The sequence below is a fragment of the Drosophila bipectinata genome, chromosome 3R (genome assembly GCF_030179905.1).
Source record: "Drosophila bipectinata strain 14024-0381.07 chromosome 3R, DbipHiC1v2, whole genome shotgun sequence".
NCBI classification, from domain to species: domain Eukaryota; kingdom Metazoa; phylum Arthropoda; class Insecta; order Diptera; family Drosophilidae; genus Drosophila; species Drosophila bipectinata.
The window spans coordinates 28889759-28908558 of NC_091739.1; the positions used below are offsets into that span (position 1 = coordinate 28889759).

Genomic DNA, 18800 nt, shown 5'->3' on the forward strand with positions numbered 1-18800 from the left:
CAGATTTTTTGTCAAAATTTCTGGGGGGTCTCCTTCAAAATGTGAAAAATGCAAGGGAAGGTCGATATGGTCCACTGTGAAGTCTATATCTCTGCCAATATTTATCTGATCCTGGAGCGGAATACCTTAATCGATTTGTAGATCGATTCTCATTAAATCTACATCAAAATCTGTCAACAAAATATTTTTCAGATTTTTTGTCAAAATTTCTGAGGGATCCCCTTCAAAATGTGGAAAATGCATGGGAGGGCCGTTATGGTCCACTATGAAGTCTGTATCTCTGCCAATATTTATCTGATCCTGGAGCGGAATACCTTAATCGATTTGTAATCGATTCTCAATAAATCTGCATCAAAATCCGCATACAAAATATTTTGCAGATTTTTTGTCAAAATTTCTGAGGGATCCCCTTCAAAATGTGGAAAATGCATGGGAGGATCGATACGGTCCACTGTGAAGTCTATATCTCTGCCAATATTTATCTGGTTCTGGAGCGGAATACCTTAAACGATTTGTAGATCGATTCTCAATAAATCTGCATCAAAATCCGCCTACAAAATATTTTTCAGATTTTTTGTCAAAATTTTTTAGGGATCCCCTTCATAATGTGGAAAATGCATGGGAGGGTCGATACGGTCCACTGTGAAGTCTATATCTCTGCCAAAATTTAGGCGGAATGTTCTTTGTTCACATTTTCCCTTTTGAATCCATAACAAAACAGGCCATTCTGATATTGATGTCAGTATTTAATGGTATTACAGCATTGCGGTTTCTTACATATATCAAATATAATTTCATAAATACATTTAAATGTTTATTCATAACTAGGCGCAGTGTCGCATTGCTACGAACTTTCTTCATACATTTTTAAAAAAATTAAAAGGTAATTATTAATAGTGGCAATAACATCTCTCCAGGTTTTCCTATCCGGATTCATACTTATAACAAAAATAGTAAGCTTGCGCTTTGTTTCGCATTATTCTTTGTCTTCTTTACTTATTACATTTTTTGTTTGTTTTAATACAATCTTAGGTAAAGTTTTTCATCTGCATTCTTTTTCCTTCATTTATTTTTCTGCTTGGTATTGTTAATTAATTATTGGCAATTTTCTAACTGCATGGTTGATTTATATAGGCCTTCGTTTATTCATATTACGTTCGATCTGTTGGTACAACATACAAGTCTTTTGTTCTATGTTTATTTGTTTTTTTTTTTTTAATTTAAATATATAGTTAAATCTGGTTTAAAATACGTGCACTACTTAAGTGTAATTTAAAATGCGGCATTATTAAAATTGCTTAGCGTGCTTAATACGTCTTTTGTGTGGTGTTTTATGTTTTGTTCGTAGTTCGCAAGGGCTTTGGATGAAGTCCCGGTCTAGATTAAACTTCAGCATAATTCGTTGACTAGAAATTAACTTAAGTACTTAGGACTAAACTAACATTAGCTTTCAACACGCTTTTGACATTTTTAGTGTTTGTTTTTATTTTGGTGTTCGTGCATAAGTATTCTTCTGATCTGAATCTCTTCAACATTTTGTGCTTCTACTTGAGTGGCGTTCTGCATTTCCATGGCGCAGAAATTAAGCTTTTCCCTTCCGGAAAGTGTGGTCATTAAGTGGCTTGTATTCTATATTTTTGTCAAAAGGAGATATCAATTGAGATGTAATTTAGAAACTGTTCGTTATCCAATAGTTGCTGCAAGCTTAAACATAACTTTTCAAATCCACTAACAATTTTAGATTGCAATTCATAACATTTAGCACCAGAATGATTATTCGCCAAATAAAGAATCATTATATTTTAATTTTGAATTTTGACATAAAGAAAAACTAAGTAAATTTGCAACAACTCGACAATTCTAATTCAAAATACATTTAGTTCCTACACAATACTTTGGTAACATAGTATGCAGTGCGCAATATCGCGCGTCTCATGAGTTTGAAAAAAATTTAAAAACGAAAAATCTCGAAATCGATTGGTTAGGTTAGAACATACATACATCGTAGTTTTGGCTCGCGGGCACGGGCGCACTTACTCGTAAGATCACAAAAAAATTAAACATATACGTATAAATGATAGAGCATAAATAGGGTGATAATTTTGTATCCTAAACTAAGTGTTAAAACTATCCCATTCAGTTTAGTAGTCTTCTTCAAATATAACGCATCGTTCTCTCCCGTTAAAATATTTAGTTTGCGCTCCATTTCTATCAAAATGCAATAACTTGTGTGTGTGGTGTGTGGTTTTCGTAGTCGATTTCATTGCGAGTAACGGTTGGTTGGTTAGGAAACTTGTCCGACTTGCTTCTCCGCAGATCCTACGTGGTGTAGGTGCGGATGACGTCGCGGATTACCGCACGGCAGAGCGGGCACTGGCCGCCGCCCACTCCCCGCCACTGCTCGATGGCGCAGTCGTAGCACATGCACATGTGTCCGCACATGTACAGCACGGAATCAATGGGGTTCTCGTAGCAGATGGTGCACTCGGCGCCCGAATCCGTGCTCTGCTGGTCGCTCAGGCTGTCCTTCCACTTGTTGGCCGCGTTATTCGTGCTATTGGCAACAGGCTGCAATGAATAGAAAGGAGATGCGTTAAGAAAGCCGAACAGAGAGTCAAAATCTGGGTTGCAGACACTCACCTCAATGTACTGACTGCTGGTGGTGCTAATGAGGGTACCACCGGAGCAGGCTCCGGCCAGAATTCCGCTTGAGCTCACCGTGGCCGTCGGCCGGGCATTGATCTGCCCGTTGATATCATGGGAACTGCTGGCTGGGGGCAGGTTTACGACGAGAACGGTGCCACCTCCATTCGGCTGAATCTGGAGGATGTCCCCGTTGGACGGCATGCTGATCATCCGGCTGCCGTTGGCACCACCGGCCGAGGCCAAGGTGCTCGTGCTCTGGGCGATGCTCAGCTGGGAGGGATGGTGCAACAGCTTGGCGGTGGCACCGGCGTTCAGGCTGCTCATCGACTCAGTCATGGGAAGCATGCGGGATGTGGAGGCGGCGCAGGCTGAGGAACTGCTGGCGTTCACATTCACCTGAGGCTGAGACGGGTACGCCACCATGTTGGGCAGCTGCTGGCGGAACATACGCAGGGACTGAGTAGAGCCGTAGACGTCCAGGAAGGCCCACAGCTGGAGGGACTGATCCACGTGCATGACCACGACCGCGGGTCCGTTGTTCTTGCTGATGCTCACCTCCCCGTTGGGGGCCACAAAGAAGGCGATCTCGTCCCCTCGCTGCGGGGCAGCGGCAATATCCTTGCTCACCACCCAGTACTCAGGACGGTCCAGCAGGAAGTCCGAGTCGTTGGGCAGATCATTGGGCTGCAGCATGGCCGGATTGCAGGAGGTCAGGCCCAGAGCCAGTGCCCCCACATACATCTGCTCCGTCTTGAGGACCTGCACGATGAGTTTCTCGCCAATGCGAATGGGTCGGGCCGTGAAAACGTATCCCTGGCAAAAGTCGGATTCCGTGCGGGAGGCCACGAAGCGGTCGTGCGAGAGCCGCACGTTCCTACCCTTCGTGTTGTGGAACGGAACCGGGATCAGACGTCCGTTGGCATTGTAGCGTAGCGGAGGCAGTCCATTGGCCAGGTCGTGGGCGATGGCTGCCTGTTCCACGCTGGAAACAGTGCCATTGGCATTGCCGGCCAAGTGCAGCGACTGCAGGGATGGCATCACGTGGCGCTCCAGTTCGTGCTCGATGGCGCCACTGTGGCCGGGCAGGGAACGGCGAGATTGCTGGTGCGGGTGATGCGGATTCAGGGTAGAGGCAGTGTTCACAGCGGGCTGGGCGAGCTGCTGCAGTTGGGCGGGCGCAGGTTGAGTGGTCAGTGCCATGGTGGCCGGCTGCTGCTGGTACATGTAAATTCGGGAGTCCAGGAACTCTATGCCCGTACAGTTGCCATAGATGTCGATCACAGTCCACAGGAGAGCCCTAGTGTCGATTCCCGACAATATCACACCCTTCTCCTCGTTGTTGATCCCATAGATCACATCCCCGGCGCCGTTCACATAGTAGTACAGGATGTTGTCCTTCTCGCAGTACTGTTCGTGCAGTGCCTTGGCCCAGAACCCAGGGCGGTTGGTCAGATCCGGACAGGCATACTTGGGCAGGGATCCCTCCAGCGTGGCCGGGTCGTTGCTGGTGAAACCGAATCGGATGCCTCCGTTCCAGTTGTTGGAGATCTCCGCAAACTTCACGCAGATCCTCTCGTTGATGCGCACTGGACGGGCGGAGAAGGTGATGGCCCGGCAGAAGCTCTCGAAGCGGCGGGCCAGGGTTCCGTCCCGCGAAATCCGGATATTGTCGCCATGGACGCTGTGGAATTGCAGGGGTGGCAGGTTGTTGGGACCAGGGCAGGATGAAGGCGAGCGGCGAACTAAAATTAATACAAAATGAAAGTTTTAATTAGTCATTTTGTCTTAAAGATTCATTTTTCCCATTCCCAGACTCTCCATTTATCTTTGAAATACATCTGTATCTGTAGCTACATTGTTTCTTTGTCTACAAATCTTTGTTTAAATTCCAGCTCCCAGTATCGAATTACGCATCTTCGGAGAAGATTTTCAGTTCATGCTTCAGGTAGCCAGAGACATAAGCCATGTGCTTTGGATCGAATTACGCAGAAGCTGGGCCTCATCCAGAGTCAATAACCCAAATTTAGTTACTTTTCAAGCCCCAGGCACGTGACTAGATTGAGGAATATTGAACCATGGATGTCCCTTTTGGGTTTTGGAGATATTTCGTTTTAAGGAAAAAAAGTAAATCCATTTCATACTCTAAGAAACAATAAAGGATTTTCATGGTTAGCCGTCAGCTGCTTTCTTGGAAAACCAAACGTGTGAAGTGGCATTTTCTTCCTAGAAATCATTTGTTTACATTACTGAATCTACATCCCAAACGTGGAGAAGCAACAATTTAGTTTCGGCTTGTGGGGAATCCTTAAAATGTATCCCCAAAACTGGCATAATTATTGCACCTTGCAGGTAAATGGGGATTTGCTCGGCAGCTGCTGACAATTACCTAAGACTGAAGCAGCACCAGAAGGACCTATAAGCGATCCATATGGCCCTATAAATAATTACTCCAAGGAGGAGTCTTGGGATGGCGACAGGTTTCTCTCCGACTGGCTGGAATGCCCAAGATCAGACGATTCCGGCGGCATGCCAACAGTTGCATTAAAAAAAAAGAAAAATAAAATATAAAAGCCTTATAGGAATACCTAAGAAAAAGGACCTGCCAGCAGGACAACAACAGCGACAAGGAGGCGGAGGTTGATTACCATGTTGATATGCGGCGCGTGGCACTCAAGGAGATCAATGTGTTTGCTTTAAAGCGGCATGTGGCAGCTGCCTTTTTTCCTTTTTGCTTTTTGCTTTTCTCTCCTCTGCTGCAAGGAGTATGTGGAGTAAGCGTGGAGAAATAAAGGAAGGTCAGAAGAAAGCAGCTGTACTGCCGATGAACAGGTATAGCAACCCCTAAGTCTGGTCTTTGTCCCCGTTTCGAGGGTAGTTTTCGATGCCCTTCGATCCTCGCTCAGGGGTTGTTGCTTTCTGCTATTCCTGCCGGACTCGGCAGCTGTTCAAATTTCGACAAAAAACCCCGCAAGACAGATACAAGATAGACTATCTTCAGCCAGCAAGATTCTCTCGACGTATCTTGAGGGTTGAAATTTAATCCTAAGCCAGGGCCAATGACTTGCACACAAAATCTCAACTGTCTCGGCGGGGTTCGTCTGCCTGATGTCGAAATAAAATCCAATCCTCAAGTGGTGCGCCGCCGCTTCCGCAGCGGGAAAAAGGAAGAACAGGAAGTGGAAAGGGAGCACCATCAGCTTCCGGTGGCTCCCATTCTGGTAGAAAGAGCGGCGCTCAGAGGAGCGGAGGAGGTGGAGGAGAAAAGAAAGCCGGGCCCAAACAACACTGGGGGACCTGCACTTGGTGGAGTGCGGTGGAGTGGAGTACGCACTGGAGGAGATCTCCCATCCATATTTATGAATTGACCGCGACGAGGAAGTAGGAAATCACGTCTTGGGACGTGTATTGGATTGGGCCTATTAGCTGCAGGATGTTGTTGCAGTATACTGCTTACTAGCCTGGCCAACTGGCGACGCCTACTTTTTGCGGCCCAGACGCGACACACAACAACAGCCCAGACCAGACAGGAGTACCATCCGACCAGACAGTCGTCAGTCAATGGATTCCGATTCCAATTCCGATTCCGATGGCATGAATGAATGAAATACGCGCTTCGGTTCGCTTTTTTTTTCCTTGAAGTCCGGTGGTGGCTGCACTTTGAAACGGTGCTGGGAGACGCGCCGATACTTTCAATTAGCCTGGCCAGTGGCCACCAATTAATTAAGTGCATCGGGGCTTTAATGATCCCCTCTTAGCGCTAACTAACAATGGGATGTGGGCCATCATAAGCCAATATGGAGAAGCAATTTAGGGAAAAGCTCTAGTCATGATCTGAATTTTATTATCCAATAGTTAGTACAGCACCCTTATCCCTTCTTCCATTTCCCATGATCCCTGATCATCCTCAGCATAATTTGGCCAACTAACCATCCTCTGGCGATCGTCGAGATGAAAAGTTCAAACTTTCGGTGGTGGTCGTTATGCGTTTGGAGTTTGCCGCCGAAAAAGTTCCCAACGTGGCCCTGGACCGAACCGAACCGAACCGAAGCATCCCCACATCCGATCGACTGGCAGTTTCAGTTGCATTTGCAGGCAAATTTTCATTTTTCGTTGTTTGGCGAAGAAGGAAAAACCTGATTTACCGTTTGGCGGATCGCGGATCGCGTCTTCAGCACTAGAGCGAGAGCGGGAAAAAACATTTCCCACGCTATGGGCACTGAGCACTGAGCACTGGGCCAAAATCAAACTGAAACTCAAACTCAGATACAAACGCAAACACACCGTGGTGGCAACAATTCCCACGACTCCAAATTTGTATATATAGGCGACTATATAGTAAATTTGCGACTGCCGAACACCGAAAACCTGTAACAAGCCTCGGTAATTGCAAGAGCGGAGAGTGGTCTTCGGATCTTCCCGAATCGGTGAATCGGTGAAGAATTGGAGAAGCTGCAGCTGAGCCACCGAGATCGGGAGATCGCAAGATGGAGCGGGTGGGAAATGTGAAAATCATGCAGGTGTCATAAAACAAAAAACCGAAAAAGAAAAGCAATGAAAATCAAAGCCAGTGAGGCAATCGAATGCTGAGATCGTTAGACGAAATCATTTTAACGATCCGACGATGAAGATCTCCAAGCACTCGAAAGCCCATTGAGTCGACATCATTAGATTTCGATTGGCACTCGTGAATTGAAGCGAGTAGAGTCATTACAGAGAGATTATGGTCAGGTCTGAATGAGGATCGTGTTTGAGAATTATTTAGAAGAAGATTTCGTCTATAATGAGCAATGAGCTTGTTCATTTAGTCTTAAACCACCCCACTCGCTCCCTTTTATCAAGCACACTTGCCCTGATTGAGGTCACAGGTCACGTGCCGCCTCCCCCCCTGAAAGGTTGTACTTCTTGTCAGCCCACGTGCATGAGTCATGGAACGTGTGCGGACAATTAACACCAGAAAGAAGGCCCTTTAATTGCACCGGAAATGTCCCCATAAAGCCGGGCCTCTCTCAAGGAAAGGGCAGAGGTGGGTCGGATTGGATCATTTACAAATTGTATCAATTGGTCAACCACTCGGCTTTTGGCATAAATTATCGGCAATCAGTCAGAACGAGTGGGTGACTGAGTCGGATTGAGCTTTTGACTTCCACGGGCCGGGCTTGTCGTCCGTCCCACGCCACCAAATAACTAAAGCCGCCAGTCTTGGCCACTCTATTCAGTGTGTTTTCATTTTCCACATTTGAGTTTGAGTTTTGAGGGAAATTAGTTGAGGAAACAGTGTGTGGGTCGAGATGGTGGGTTAGTTAGTCGGTGTCTGTGGGCAGGGCGCTCTCGACAAGTGTCGAGATAGACGACAGACCCCCGCTAGCCAGGCTTGTAAAACAATTCTCACAGCAATAAAAGCAATGCCAAATTCTTTTCTTAAATATACGCAAATTAAGCTAATTAATGTTAATTAATCTCTCACAAACAAAACATTTGCGTAGGATGGGGAAATATGAAAGTTTTTCACATTTTTCCAATGACCCAACATCCATACTTTGGCTCGATTCCCAATAATGTAAACATTTACTCTATAATTTTCTTGTTTACGGTTTAGGTTGAGAAGGAAATTCCACAATTTTCCACAACTTTATTGGCGATCTGCCTCAAGAGTGAATGCAAAACCACTTCCGTTCTGCTTGGACCACTGGCTGGCCAGTGCAGCGGAAATGGCGATCCGAGCCACTCTCTCTGTCGCGGATTGGATTCCCCACCGGTTCTCCACACTCGTCGTAACTCTAGAAGCCTAGTCTGTAGACTATGACTATGGCACAATGGACATAGACTCGGCGAATATAATAAAAATAATTACACAACAGAGAGAGGGCCGTCTGATGATGTCGGCGATGTGACAACGATGAAACCAGAGGTCAAACTATGCCATATTGTTGTAACCAGTTGTTATTGTTCATGTTCTGTATGTGTCTGAACCGCTCTTCTTCGAGGCAAGTCCATTGCACTTTTCATGCGATTAAGCGAAATCTGATACCGCCAGAGTAGAGTCAGAGATGGAGTGGGTATTCTGAAAAAATCAAAGCCCTGATTTGTAGAAAAATCAATAGTAGGACAGACCCTTGACTATGCAACTTCTAATCAAATCAATAAAGATAAGGAAAGTTGGCAAAATGATGGAAAAATCCAAACAGTATATAGAGTGATTCACGATAAGAATATCGAACTAAAAAGTCAGAAAAATTTCCCATGATAAAACTGCTGGGATTTTGTTTAATCACTGCTTTCCATATAGTATATCTCCTCCAAAAGGAAGCCCTTTAAGACCTGCTAACCCTAAAAATGGCTCACACCTCACTAAGGGTTCAATGACTCTCAGTGACTTTTCTCCCAGCTCCACATACATTTTCCGTAAACACCCGGATGGATGGCAGATGGGGGGCAGTGCTCCCCCTTCTAATATAATTAGCCGGCGAAAGGGGTGATGGTTGGGAAGGGGTAGGTGGATAGGTGGATAGGTTGGGTAGGTGGCCAAATCAAATTTACATGTTTATTTTTACAAGCCTACAAACAACGGAGTCGGTGGAGTGGGACTACCTCTCTATCGATGCGCTTGATATATATAAAAAAATATATATATATCCATGGTTGGGCGCTGATGCGTGCGACAAGAGGCCCCAGCCAAGAAGAACCGAACCGACATGAAACCGATCTAAAATTATACCCAGGGAGCTATAAGGAAGCTACATTGTGTAAGCAAAAAAGTACAAAGATTTTGTTTATTTCTTTAAAAGAGGAAACTATGAATTGCAAACATTATATTTTGGAAATCATTTTATACTGCTTACTATGTTGCTAATTTGTATTTTTTAGATTATTTTTCAAAAGGAACTATATATAATATAATATAATTATAGTAATGTACAGTTTCCACTTGCTAGACCCGATAAGGCCGGCTTTCTTCCGCTTTGTAAGTAGACTGGTGTTTATCGAAGCGTTGCAATTACTGGCAAGGGCCGGCTCAGAGGTCCACATAAATGTTATATGGCAGCATTATATACAATACACTTTATATATCTGATAGTAACTACTCTGAGACTTGCATTTCCTCGCACTTGACTGCACAAGACACCACTCCCTCTGGCTGCCCCCGAACCTCTGTGTAATTAAATCACTCGACCGTTGAGGGGGAGAGCCTACAACAGCTCTGAGTCGAGTGGAGTGGAGAGCACTCCATAGAAGAGTCTTGTTTTGAAAGAAACACATAATTATAGCATTATTATTACACTATTATTACATTATAACAAAGGCTTACTAGACTCTTCAAGATGTTTTTGGGGGCCTCTGTTCGATTGCACTATTATTTCTCCCATTATTTAGTGTTTATGGATTTATCATTCAAATCCCTTACTTTAGCATATTAACGACTTTGAACAGCTGCAAAATAAAGTCAAATCTAGTTCTAGTTCCCTCCCAAAATAGGTGTACATATTAATTACATCAAAGTTCTGATGCCAAGAGCCAAGATGCTGAATTTTTAAAACCCGATCTGGTCAAGTTTCCAGCGATGGATCGCCGAACAGCTGCTGGTGGACACAGCCATAGATTAGAGGCCCGTAGGTGCTCGATCGAGAGCCACAAACAAATACCTACAACCGTGATTTATGCATAGCATAGCACCGCCCGTGTCTTAACCCCGTCTGGAAATCACGAAAACGCCCTCCCGAAGGCGTTCAAAATTGACCCAGAGATGCCTTTCGGATATCTGGCCATCATCTCACAGTTTGCGTGAGTTAATTGCAGCTGCTTTCGGGGCATATGGCCAGGTAAATACACTGCACTGGAATGGACTGTTTTTACCTGTTGCTACCTGGATTGCGCCTTGCCTTTTGTCTTGCGCCAGTTGCAACACCCTGCGGCGCAGCGTTTTTATCTAATTTATCTGTATCAGTACGGGGTGCGTTTGTTATCTGTCGGCCTAGACAAAATGTTAACAATTTTGTACTACATTCGGGTTTTGGGAGGGAAAACTACAGTCTACAGCTTTAAAGCAGTGCCCACTGGACTAGGTCGAAACAAGGGGAACTCATTCTTGTACATCCAAGTATGTCTGTACATCCCCCCAGTTATAACTTTTATTTATAGTCACTAATCAATTTCTAACTACACTCCCCCAGATAACTATTTTTGCACTGACCGTTATCACTTGGAATTGGCATTGCTCCCTATCAGTTCTTATACAATTATCGACATATTTTTGAGAGCAAATAAAACCACCAAAGATGGATGACACATCCAGATGAGCTCATAACTCTCTCTTGTAGGGCTATCGGAGCAGATGTGCCAATGTACATAAAGTACTCCCTGCGGGGGAGTGTTGCTGTTTGCTTTTGGTCAACGAGCGAAGGTCGTCGCTGGGGGACAGAAAAACAATAACAACAATAATGCACCGCATAGCAAATCAAAGGCTCAAACGGCTAGCTAACTGACGGATACACACGCACATAAACATTTCGAAAAGTAAACCGTGAGAAGCTAAGTAAAAGCCAAGAGCAGATAAACTTTTTAGCCAAAAAGCAAACGCGGCATGCCAACACATACACGCCACCGAGTGTAATAGAAAGAGGTAGTAGAGGTAGTACCACCACCAACAAGAAATGCAGGTAAAAAAGCTTGGTAACAACCAGCTGATTCCAGACAACAACAAAGTAATTTCATTGATTACCGATAGGCAACGCACGTTCAAACGGCTTGGAAGCCGCCACATAAAGCATAAGCTATAAGCTATAAGCCATCCCAAGTCTAAACGCTCAAAAAAACTTCAAAGCCCCAACACCACACCTCTTCTCCTGGCCAACTCCTGCTTCTTCTTCTTTTGCTTTGCTGCCCCTTGGCGGCAACGGCGCTTCGCGTACGATTCCCAGTAAAAGCAACAAACCCGACAAATGCTGAATGAGGCAGATGCCAACAGTGGTGGGTAGAAGAATAGGGCCAGTCTAATCGTATACCTGAGGTATACAACACCCAATGTGAATACTAAACAAAAGACTGAGTCTGAGTTTCAATTTCGGGAACAGTAAAATATAAATTCAAACTTTAACGGCTATCCCCGTGTCCCCGTGTCTGTTTGTATCTGAAGGCAAATAAAAGGCAAAAAACGAAGTAGGAGAAGCTTGGCCTATGCGTCATTGGCTTGGCTTCGGGGCCTGCCAGAGACGGCTGAGAATGCATTTGAGCCAAAAGCCAAAAGCAGGGAGGCTTTGCTCAGCTGGTTGCAACCAAAACAAAAACAAAAACAATGATACACCAAATTCCTCCAGCCCCCAGTCCCCAGCCCAGATAATCGTTATGATAAACATAATCGCTCCTTGGGAAAATTCCTTTCGGAGGTATGTATTATATTTTCTTCCCATCTTCAAGATCAATTTTGTGGTTAGTTTGGAGGTTCTTCTGAGTTCTTTTTTCGGGTGTGTGATTGAAAAATGCATTATTTTTTTTGGAAGAACTGACATTTCCGGCAAAGTTGTGGATACCGAGGTTAAGTTCTAAAAAAAAAAGACCTTGGTGTAATTTTTAAGATTTGAAGCGCTCGGCCAATGGCCATTTCCCCTATAATTCATTCAGCAAAAACCCATTATTTCAATGAGAGCTATGCGTGCTTTTTGGAGCGCGTTGAATCATTTGCTTTTTGCTTGAAACAATCGCAAATAAAATGGTTTCTCTGCTTTTATCTTGACTTTATTTGTTATTGTTCTCAAGACGCAAAACGCGAAATGCGAAACGCTAATGTAGGCACAAATGTTTGCCGCAGCTTATTTATCTTTGCCGCATTAATTAACCCACCACATGCTAATATTATGTGGGAATCGGTGGATATAAAAAGATACAAAGCTAAGAACCAGATCGATGAATAATGTATCTGAGACATTTTCGCACGCGATAATTATGTTTTCAACTGCTAAGGATAATTGTGGGAAGTTTAGTCACGGAACTAACTCATTATTTAAGTCAACGGTTGATTACTAACCCAATCCAAAACGCTTCTTGATCTTCTTGAGCAAGTGCATCTTCTTTTTGCTCGACAGCTTCTCCTTGGTGGACATCAGGAGCTCGTTGCTCTCCATGGCCAGCACCTGGGCGGCCTGCTGGGCGGGCGTGGGAGCCGCATTGTGGAGCTGTTGCTGGTGAAGATTCTGCTGGTGCTGGTGCAGGTGGTGCTGCTGGGATGCATGGTGGCTCAGGTGGGGATGGCTGCCCTGCATGTAGTTGGCTGGTATATCCGATAAACCCATGTTTGAAATTTTATTATAATTCCTTTATAAATTGTTAACAAAACTAAACGCGATCGGAACACGCGCGAAATGCTATATCTATTTCCCACTAATTTTCGTGGCGGCGAGTTCTTTGAATTAAGTTTTCTGTTAAAACATTTTGAATTTGGCAGTTGGTTGTTGTTTTTTGCGCGAAAAACGGATAACACGGAGCTTGACGAACGAGACGAGACCGACGACGACGACAGCGAACCTTTCGCTTCCACGTTCAAATTGCAATTAAAATTAAGATTCCTACGGCACGTCGATCCATCAGATGCACAGATGACGGTATCGACACTATCTTAGAAGCTATATCCTCGAGAAGACTCTCACACGTCCGCACAGTGGGAGATTTCTTACGTTTCTGACGGTTTTATTTTCGTTTACGGTACTCTTAAGCGGTGCCTGTGCCACAGGGTGGTTTGTACACTCGCTCTCTCAAAATGGTCGCCCTGTTGCATGGCTCTCTCAACGATGGCCGTTGGATGTGGCGGTTTCTTTTTAAAATTCTTCATATTTATAAACTAGTTTATTGTTTTAAATAAATTAAATTAAAATATCATATTTTATTAAGGTAATGCAAATATGAAAAAGTGTAAGGACCCACTTTAAACAAAATTATAACCACAGCGAAGATTATATATTGGTCTTTAGATTAGTAACATAAAAAAACATGTTTTAAGTAGTTAAAGCAAAAGATAAAGGTTAAAACAATTCAGTTTTCTATAAGAAACTTTCATTAGAAAAGGCTTAAAATTAAATCAATCCTATACCCAATAAAAAATGTCTTGAAAACTATATATAATTTTTAGTATCTCATGGAGAGTCTATTTTCTTCTACCGCTCAGCACTGATAAGAGAAGAGAGCGCTGGAGAACGGCAATTTGAGTTGGCTCTCCTCTTGCAGCTGTTTTACTAAGGTTTCCCTTTGTGCTTGCCTTTCGCGTGTATTGAGCCTCCCATATAATTTACCTTTATGCCTGTGCACCTTGATCAGCGATTCCTCCACTTCTTTTCCTGCTGTTGTGTTGTTGCTTCTGCTTTTGTTGTTGCTGTTCTAGACCAGGTCGCCAGCATTTTTTTGTTGTTGTTTTTTTTTCAGTTTTTGGCCAAGCTGCTCTGATCTCTGTTAACTGTTTTTGTTGTTGTTGTTCGTTTTGCCTGAATTTCAGTTCAGTTCAGTTCAGCCAGGTTCAAAGCAATTCTTTCTCTTTCCACAAAAGGTTAGAAGGTCTGGCTCATATAACTGGGAAACTATGTAAATTGCTTTAATGCTTTTGATCGTGAACTTTGTCGGCCAAATAATTAAGTTATAGAGAGCTTGGAGGTGCGAAAACGAAAACAAAACTCAGTAGAAAAGATTTCAAGACTTTATACCTCTTAAAAATAGAAATCTATGGATGAGGACTTCTACCCCATATGCTCCTTAATATTTTGCAAGGATTTCCCTCTCTGGGAATAGACACACGCTTTTGTGGTCTCGTTTTCTAAACTTAAACCACAATAACCGAACAACTGCCGTCTGGCGTCTGATTATCCTTGATCCTTTATGGATGCCACACAGTCATTGATGAAGGATGGATAATTGCGGCGAGTGCTCCAGCCATCCTCGTCCTGCATCAGCAAACATTTCAAAGGACAGACCTCACAGCAGATGCAATTTTCAAGATCGGAAGGGATCACGACGGACGACGGCAAGAAAGCATTTAAATTTTGATATTAAAGTGGAAATGCATATTCAGCATCCTGGCAGCAGGCGTGCGTCCTGGAAATACAGCTGCTGCCGCTGCTGATGCTTACCCAATGATCCCCTGCACCTTCACCTCCCTCCCCTGTTGTTGGCCTTTATTCCGCTTTTGCAAAAATGCAAAAAAGGACGAAGAAGGTTGGCACTGAAACAGGAACCGTCGAAACACCGTGCAGCGGAATCGAGACCAGCGAACAACCCCAATAATGTCAAAGAGAAATACAGGCCATAATGGTTTTAAAACTCAAAAAATATTCAGTTTTTTATATGAAAACAAGTAATTTAAAATGTAGAATATTTTCAATATTAGGTCTGATTTAGATATAATTTTAATAGCAAGATCATCATCTGCTTTTTATTTAAATTTCCAAAAATGTTCATCCTTCGAATACCCACTGTATCCGTCAACGAAAGGTGTCCATCTGTGGTTGCAGTCGCAAAAGGACTTGAAAAGGGTTTGCTTTGTATCCCCCCTTCCTCCTTTCCCTTCACCGCCAGTTTCGTTCTGTTTGTTTGCCAATTCCAGGTGTAAATTCATAGCAAAAGCGACAGATACGGGCGGAAAGGGATTTTCGGGACGGAAGCGGGGCAGGGGAAGCCAGCCAACCACGTGCCAGGTTACCAAAAAAAAATACAAAAAAAAAGAGACGTGCGCCAGTTGTCTTGACTGATAAGGTTGCTCTACTTCTCCAGATCAGTTCGAACTCCTTTAACGATTACATTTATTTTTATACCTATAGGCATTCATATTTTTTGTCAGCCCCCTTGAAGACAGCTGCTCCTTCATTTGCATTTGTCGCCTTGACGGGGGAGATCTCTGTGGATAGTCGTCTGTTTTTGTTTATTTGCATCGTTTCGAGCGTTGTCTGGGTTTAATTTTAGAATTTGGCACATGTGCTCCCCACCACAAACTCCCCTGGTAGTGCCATTTTTTAAATCTCCAGTTTGGTCTCCCACGAACATCTGGTAAATATATATACATAGATATATACATACATATATTGCGACCCAAGCGACCTCTTCTACATTTGTAGATTTGTAGAAACCAAGGCCCGCATTGATTCTGGTTCTATACCTTTGCCCTCACAATTGTCTTTCTGCCCATTGTCTTGAGAATGTCACAGCGATTTACCTTTCGGACAGTTCCTTAACCCAAAATCCCTATGGCTATATAAAATCATCCTCTATGGAGAATCGACCTCGGCAGGCGTTTAATGAAAATGCCAAACGATGATCTTGCTTGGCAAGTGAATAAATTCTAAAGGGAATACTTGCCAGTTGAGATATGTACACTCCTTTATCATATCTTATAATATATGAACTTAACCGTAATTCCATTTTAATAAGAAGACTAAAATATGTAAGGGAATTTCTAATTAATCTTCCCAAAGGTGATCAATTATCGCCCTCACATATGGAAGTTTCCTTGGCTCAAGTTATTTCTGATTTGTTGACGTTCCACCATTATATGTAGATAAGAAAATCACACCCCAGCCATATAATCTAATAAAGTTTTTTGCGATAAAAGACAAAGTTACAAAAATGGGTATTTGATTGAATTTTCATACAATATCCATAGTACATAGTCTTATCATAACCCCATCCCTTATGATTGAGCTGTAACCACCTTCACCTTGGATAACCGATAAAAATATAAATAATTTAGACGCAAAAAATATATAAATTAAATTCTTTGATAAGTATATGGAAATAGACAGTTGATAGTCAATATCTAGTTCTCTACCGACTGACCAGGTAAGTAGCATTAACGTAAAGATATAACGAATTGCCAGCTGTCGACACCGAGACAGCTGAGAATGCCTTGGCTCCCCATATTGATTCCCGATAGCCGATCAATATACACATAATTAAGTAAAAACTGTAGCAAATGCCGATGTTTAATTAGAAAACGACATATGCAAACGGGCCAGCGACAGGAGGAACAGGAATCGGAAAGAAAAATAAAAGGGAAAGGACTCAGTAAACAGGGGAAACGGACCCAAGGAGCAGTTGTGGAGTTTCTTACAACCAAAAAAAAAATACCCGAACTAATCCTGCCAGGATACAAAGGAGAATTGTGGAGAACCCAAAATCGAATTGCATAAGCACTTGAGAAACCGAACAGTGGAGGAGTTGGCATACAATACAATACTTATATACATACTTATGTATTTCTCCAGAGTATCTCATGGGATCGATGGAAGCCTGAAGGCATAGCCTCAGAAAATTCTCTAAATCATATGGCTTGGGAACCTATTTTTGGTTATTTCTAAAGAAAGCAGATGATAACTTGTACATTTTATATAGAAAATATAAGCAAGCATAGTTTTATTAACTTAAAGTGAGTTTAACTAAAAACATAGTTATAGTCCTTTGTCTAATTTTTTGACTTTCTTCAAGAAGGCATTTTGGGATACCTGCGTAGCAGTTGTTTCTCCCGCTACCTTGATCAAGATCTAACTAAGAGGGACTTATTCGGAAATTGGCAGGGATGTGTTTGGCAACTTCCTCATCCACATCCCACATCCGCATCGGCCGTGTGCGTACGCTAATCAAATATCAACATCATCGAGGATGTGGAAGGATGCGAGAAATACCCGCCAATGCACATAATGCAACACATGCTCGGGAAGCTGCGATCCGTTAGAGAAATATATATTTTTTTTTATTCTGCCGGCCAAATGTTTGCCTTTTCGGGGGGTTTCGCCTTTCACAGTTTCCACATTGCAGTTTTTTCCCGCCTGTAAAATGGAAAAACTCCCTCGTCCCACGAAAAAGATATGAAGCAGATACCTTTCCAGATACAGACAGGACATTTGGCAAGTCATACGGAGAGAGGGTCCTGGTCGTGGTGGGTTTTCGCCGTTCCACAGCATGTGGCTTTGTCTCAGGGTCAGGGATCGTTCACTTACGATTTGGTTATCCTACCTGACCCGAGCGCCTATTGGGGTTTACTTATATTCTCTCCTTTGTCTTTGCACTATCCTTCGTCCTTTCTTGGTCTTATTTTGAGAAATCATTGCCATAAACTCTATAATTTATTATCTACAGCTGCATGGGCAGCTACGTTCTAATCGAAGTTGATTCGACTTGGTGGAGGTGATCGAATGAAACCAGTAATGGTGAGCAGGTAACGCCATCCCAGCATCCCCCGTTAAATACACCTGTAACCTGAAGGTCCTTGCATTAAGCACAATTTATCGCCCTGCAACTATAGTAATGGTCCTTCTTTTCTCATTTTTTTTGGTTAGTCCCCAGACTTTTTGGATTTTAAGCAGCTTAAGGTTTATGGGTTTCTATGACCTCCAATCAAGCCTATTTTTCTGCTAATAAATAAAACCAAGACTATGTCTTTTAGAGATTTTTATATTCACATTATATAAATTATTATATACATACATATATATTATAATTTTTTGTATATATTATATTATTATGATTATTATATACAAATGATATATTATTGGCTTATTTTTAGAATAATAGAATATCTTTATAAAAATTGCAGTCAGCCCACAATGTTATATGAAATGAAAATTTAGATGGGGTTTCTCTTAAATATACATTACTACATTTGTAAAATTTTTTATATATTTTATTTCCAATTTTGCCAAATAAGAACCCGCGAAAAGGCAGTTTAAAAAGTGTTGGAAAACACTCGAGGTCAGTCATATGTTCCTACACTGGGAATGCCAACTTGCTGTCACATTGGTTTTTAATTCATGGGCCAATTGGATTTACATCTTCCAAAAACTAATATAGTCGTTTTCAGCTTTGCACTCACCTATTTTACCAGCCGACTGACCCATTGCACATGAGGCTCATTAACTTTTTGTTTTGGTTGCAGTAAGGCACAGCAAATGACAGCAATAAGAACAAGGACACATTTACAACTCCTTTGGCATTGAATTTTCACGTGGGCGCAGCCCTCGGGAAACTTTCGACTTGGCTTTATACGAACACCGATCATGTGCGACAGCTTTCGCGATCACTTCTGTATAATTTGACGTTAATTTCAAAGCATTTTTTAAATTGATATTGCTATTTTAATTGTTATTAGGAGCTGCCGGTTGCAAGGCTTTTTTAGTTCAATATTTTCCCAT

The 18800-nt window shown here is 42.8% G+C and overlaps 1 protein-coding gene across 2 annotated transcripts; it reads right to left on the reverse strand.

Moving 5' to 3' along the window:
- Positions 1-725: 725 nt before the first annotated feature.
- Positions 726-18784, reverse strand: neur (E3 ubiquitin-protein ligase neur). 2 transcript variants are annotated; one of them, XM_017233232.3, is made up of 3 exons: positions 18482-18784; positions 2641-4388; positions 726-2568 (listed from the first exon to the last, which is right to left on the reverse strand). In XM_017233232.3, the coding sequence occupies exons 1-3, from the start codon at positions 18504-18506 to the stop codon at positions 2320-2322; spliced, it is 2022 nt and encodes a 673-aa protein (XP_017088721.2). In that variant the 5' UTR covers positions 18507-18784; the 3' UTR covers positions 726-2319. The 2 variants fall into 2 exon arrangements, with proteins under 2 accessions (XP_017088721.2, XP_017088720.2); XM_017233231.3 differs by lacking the exon at positions 18482-18784 and adding an exon at positions 12665-13305.
- Positions 18785-18800: the final 16 nt, after the last annotated feature.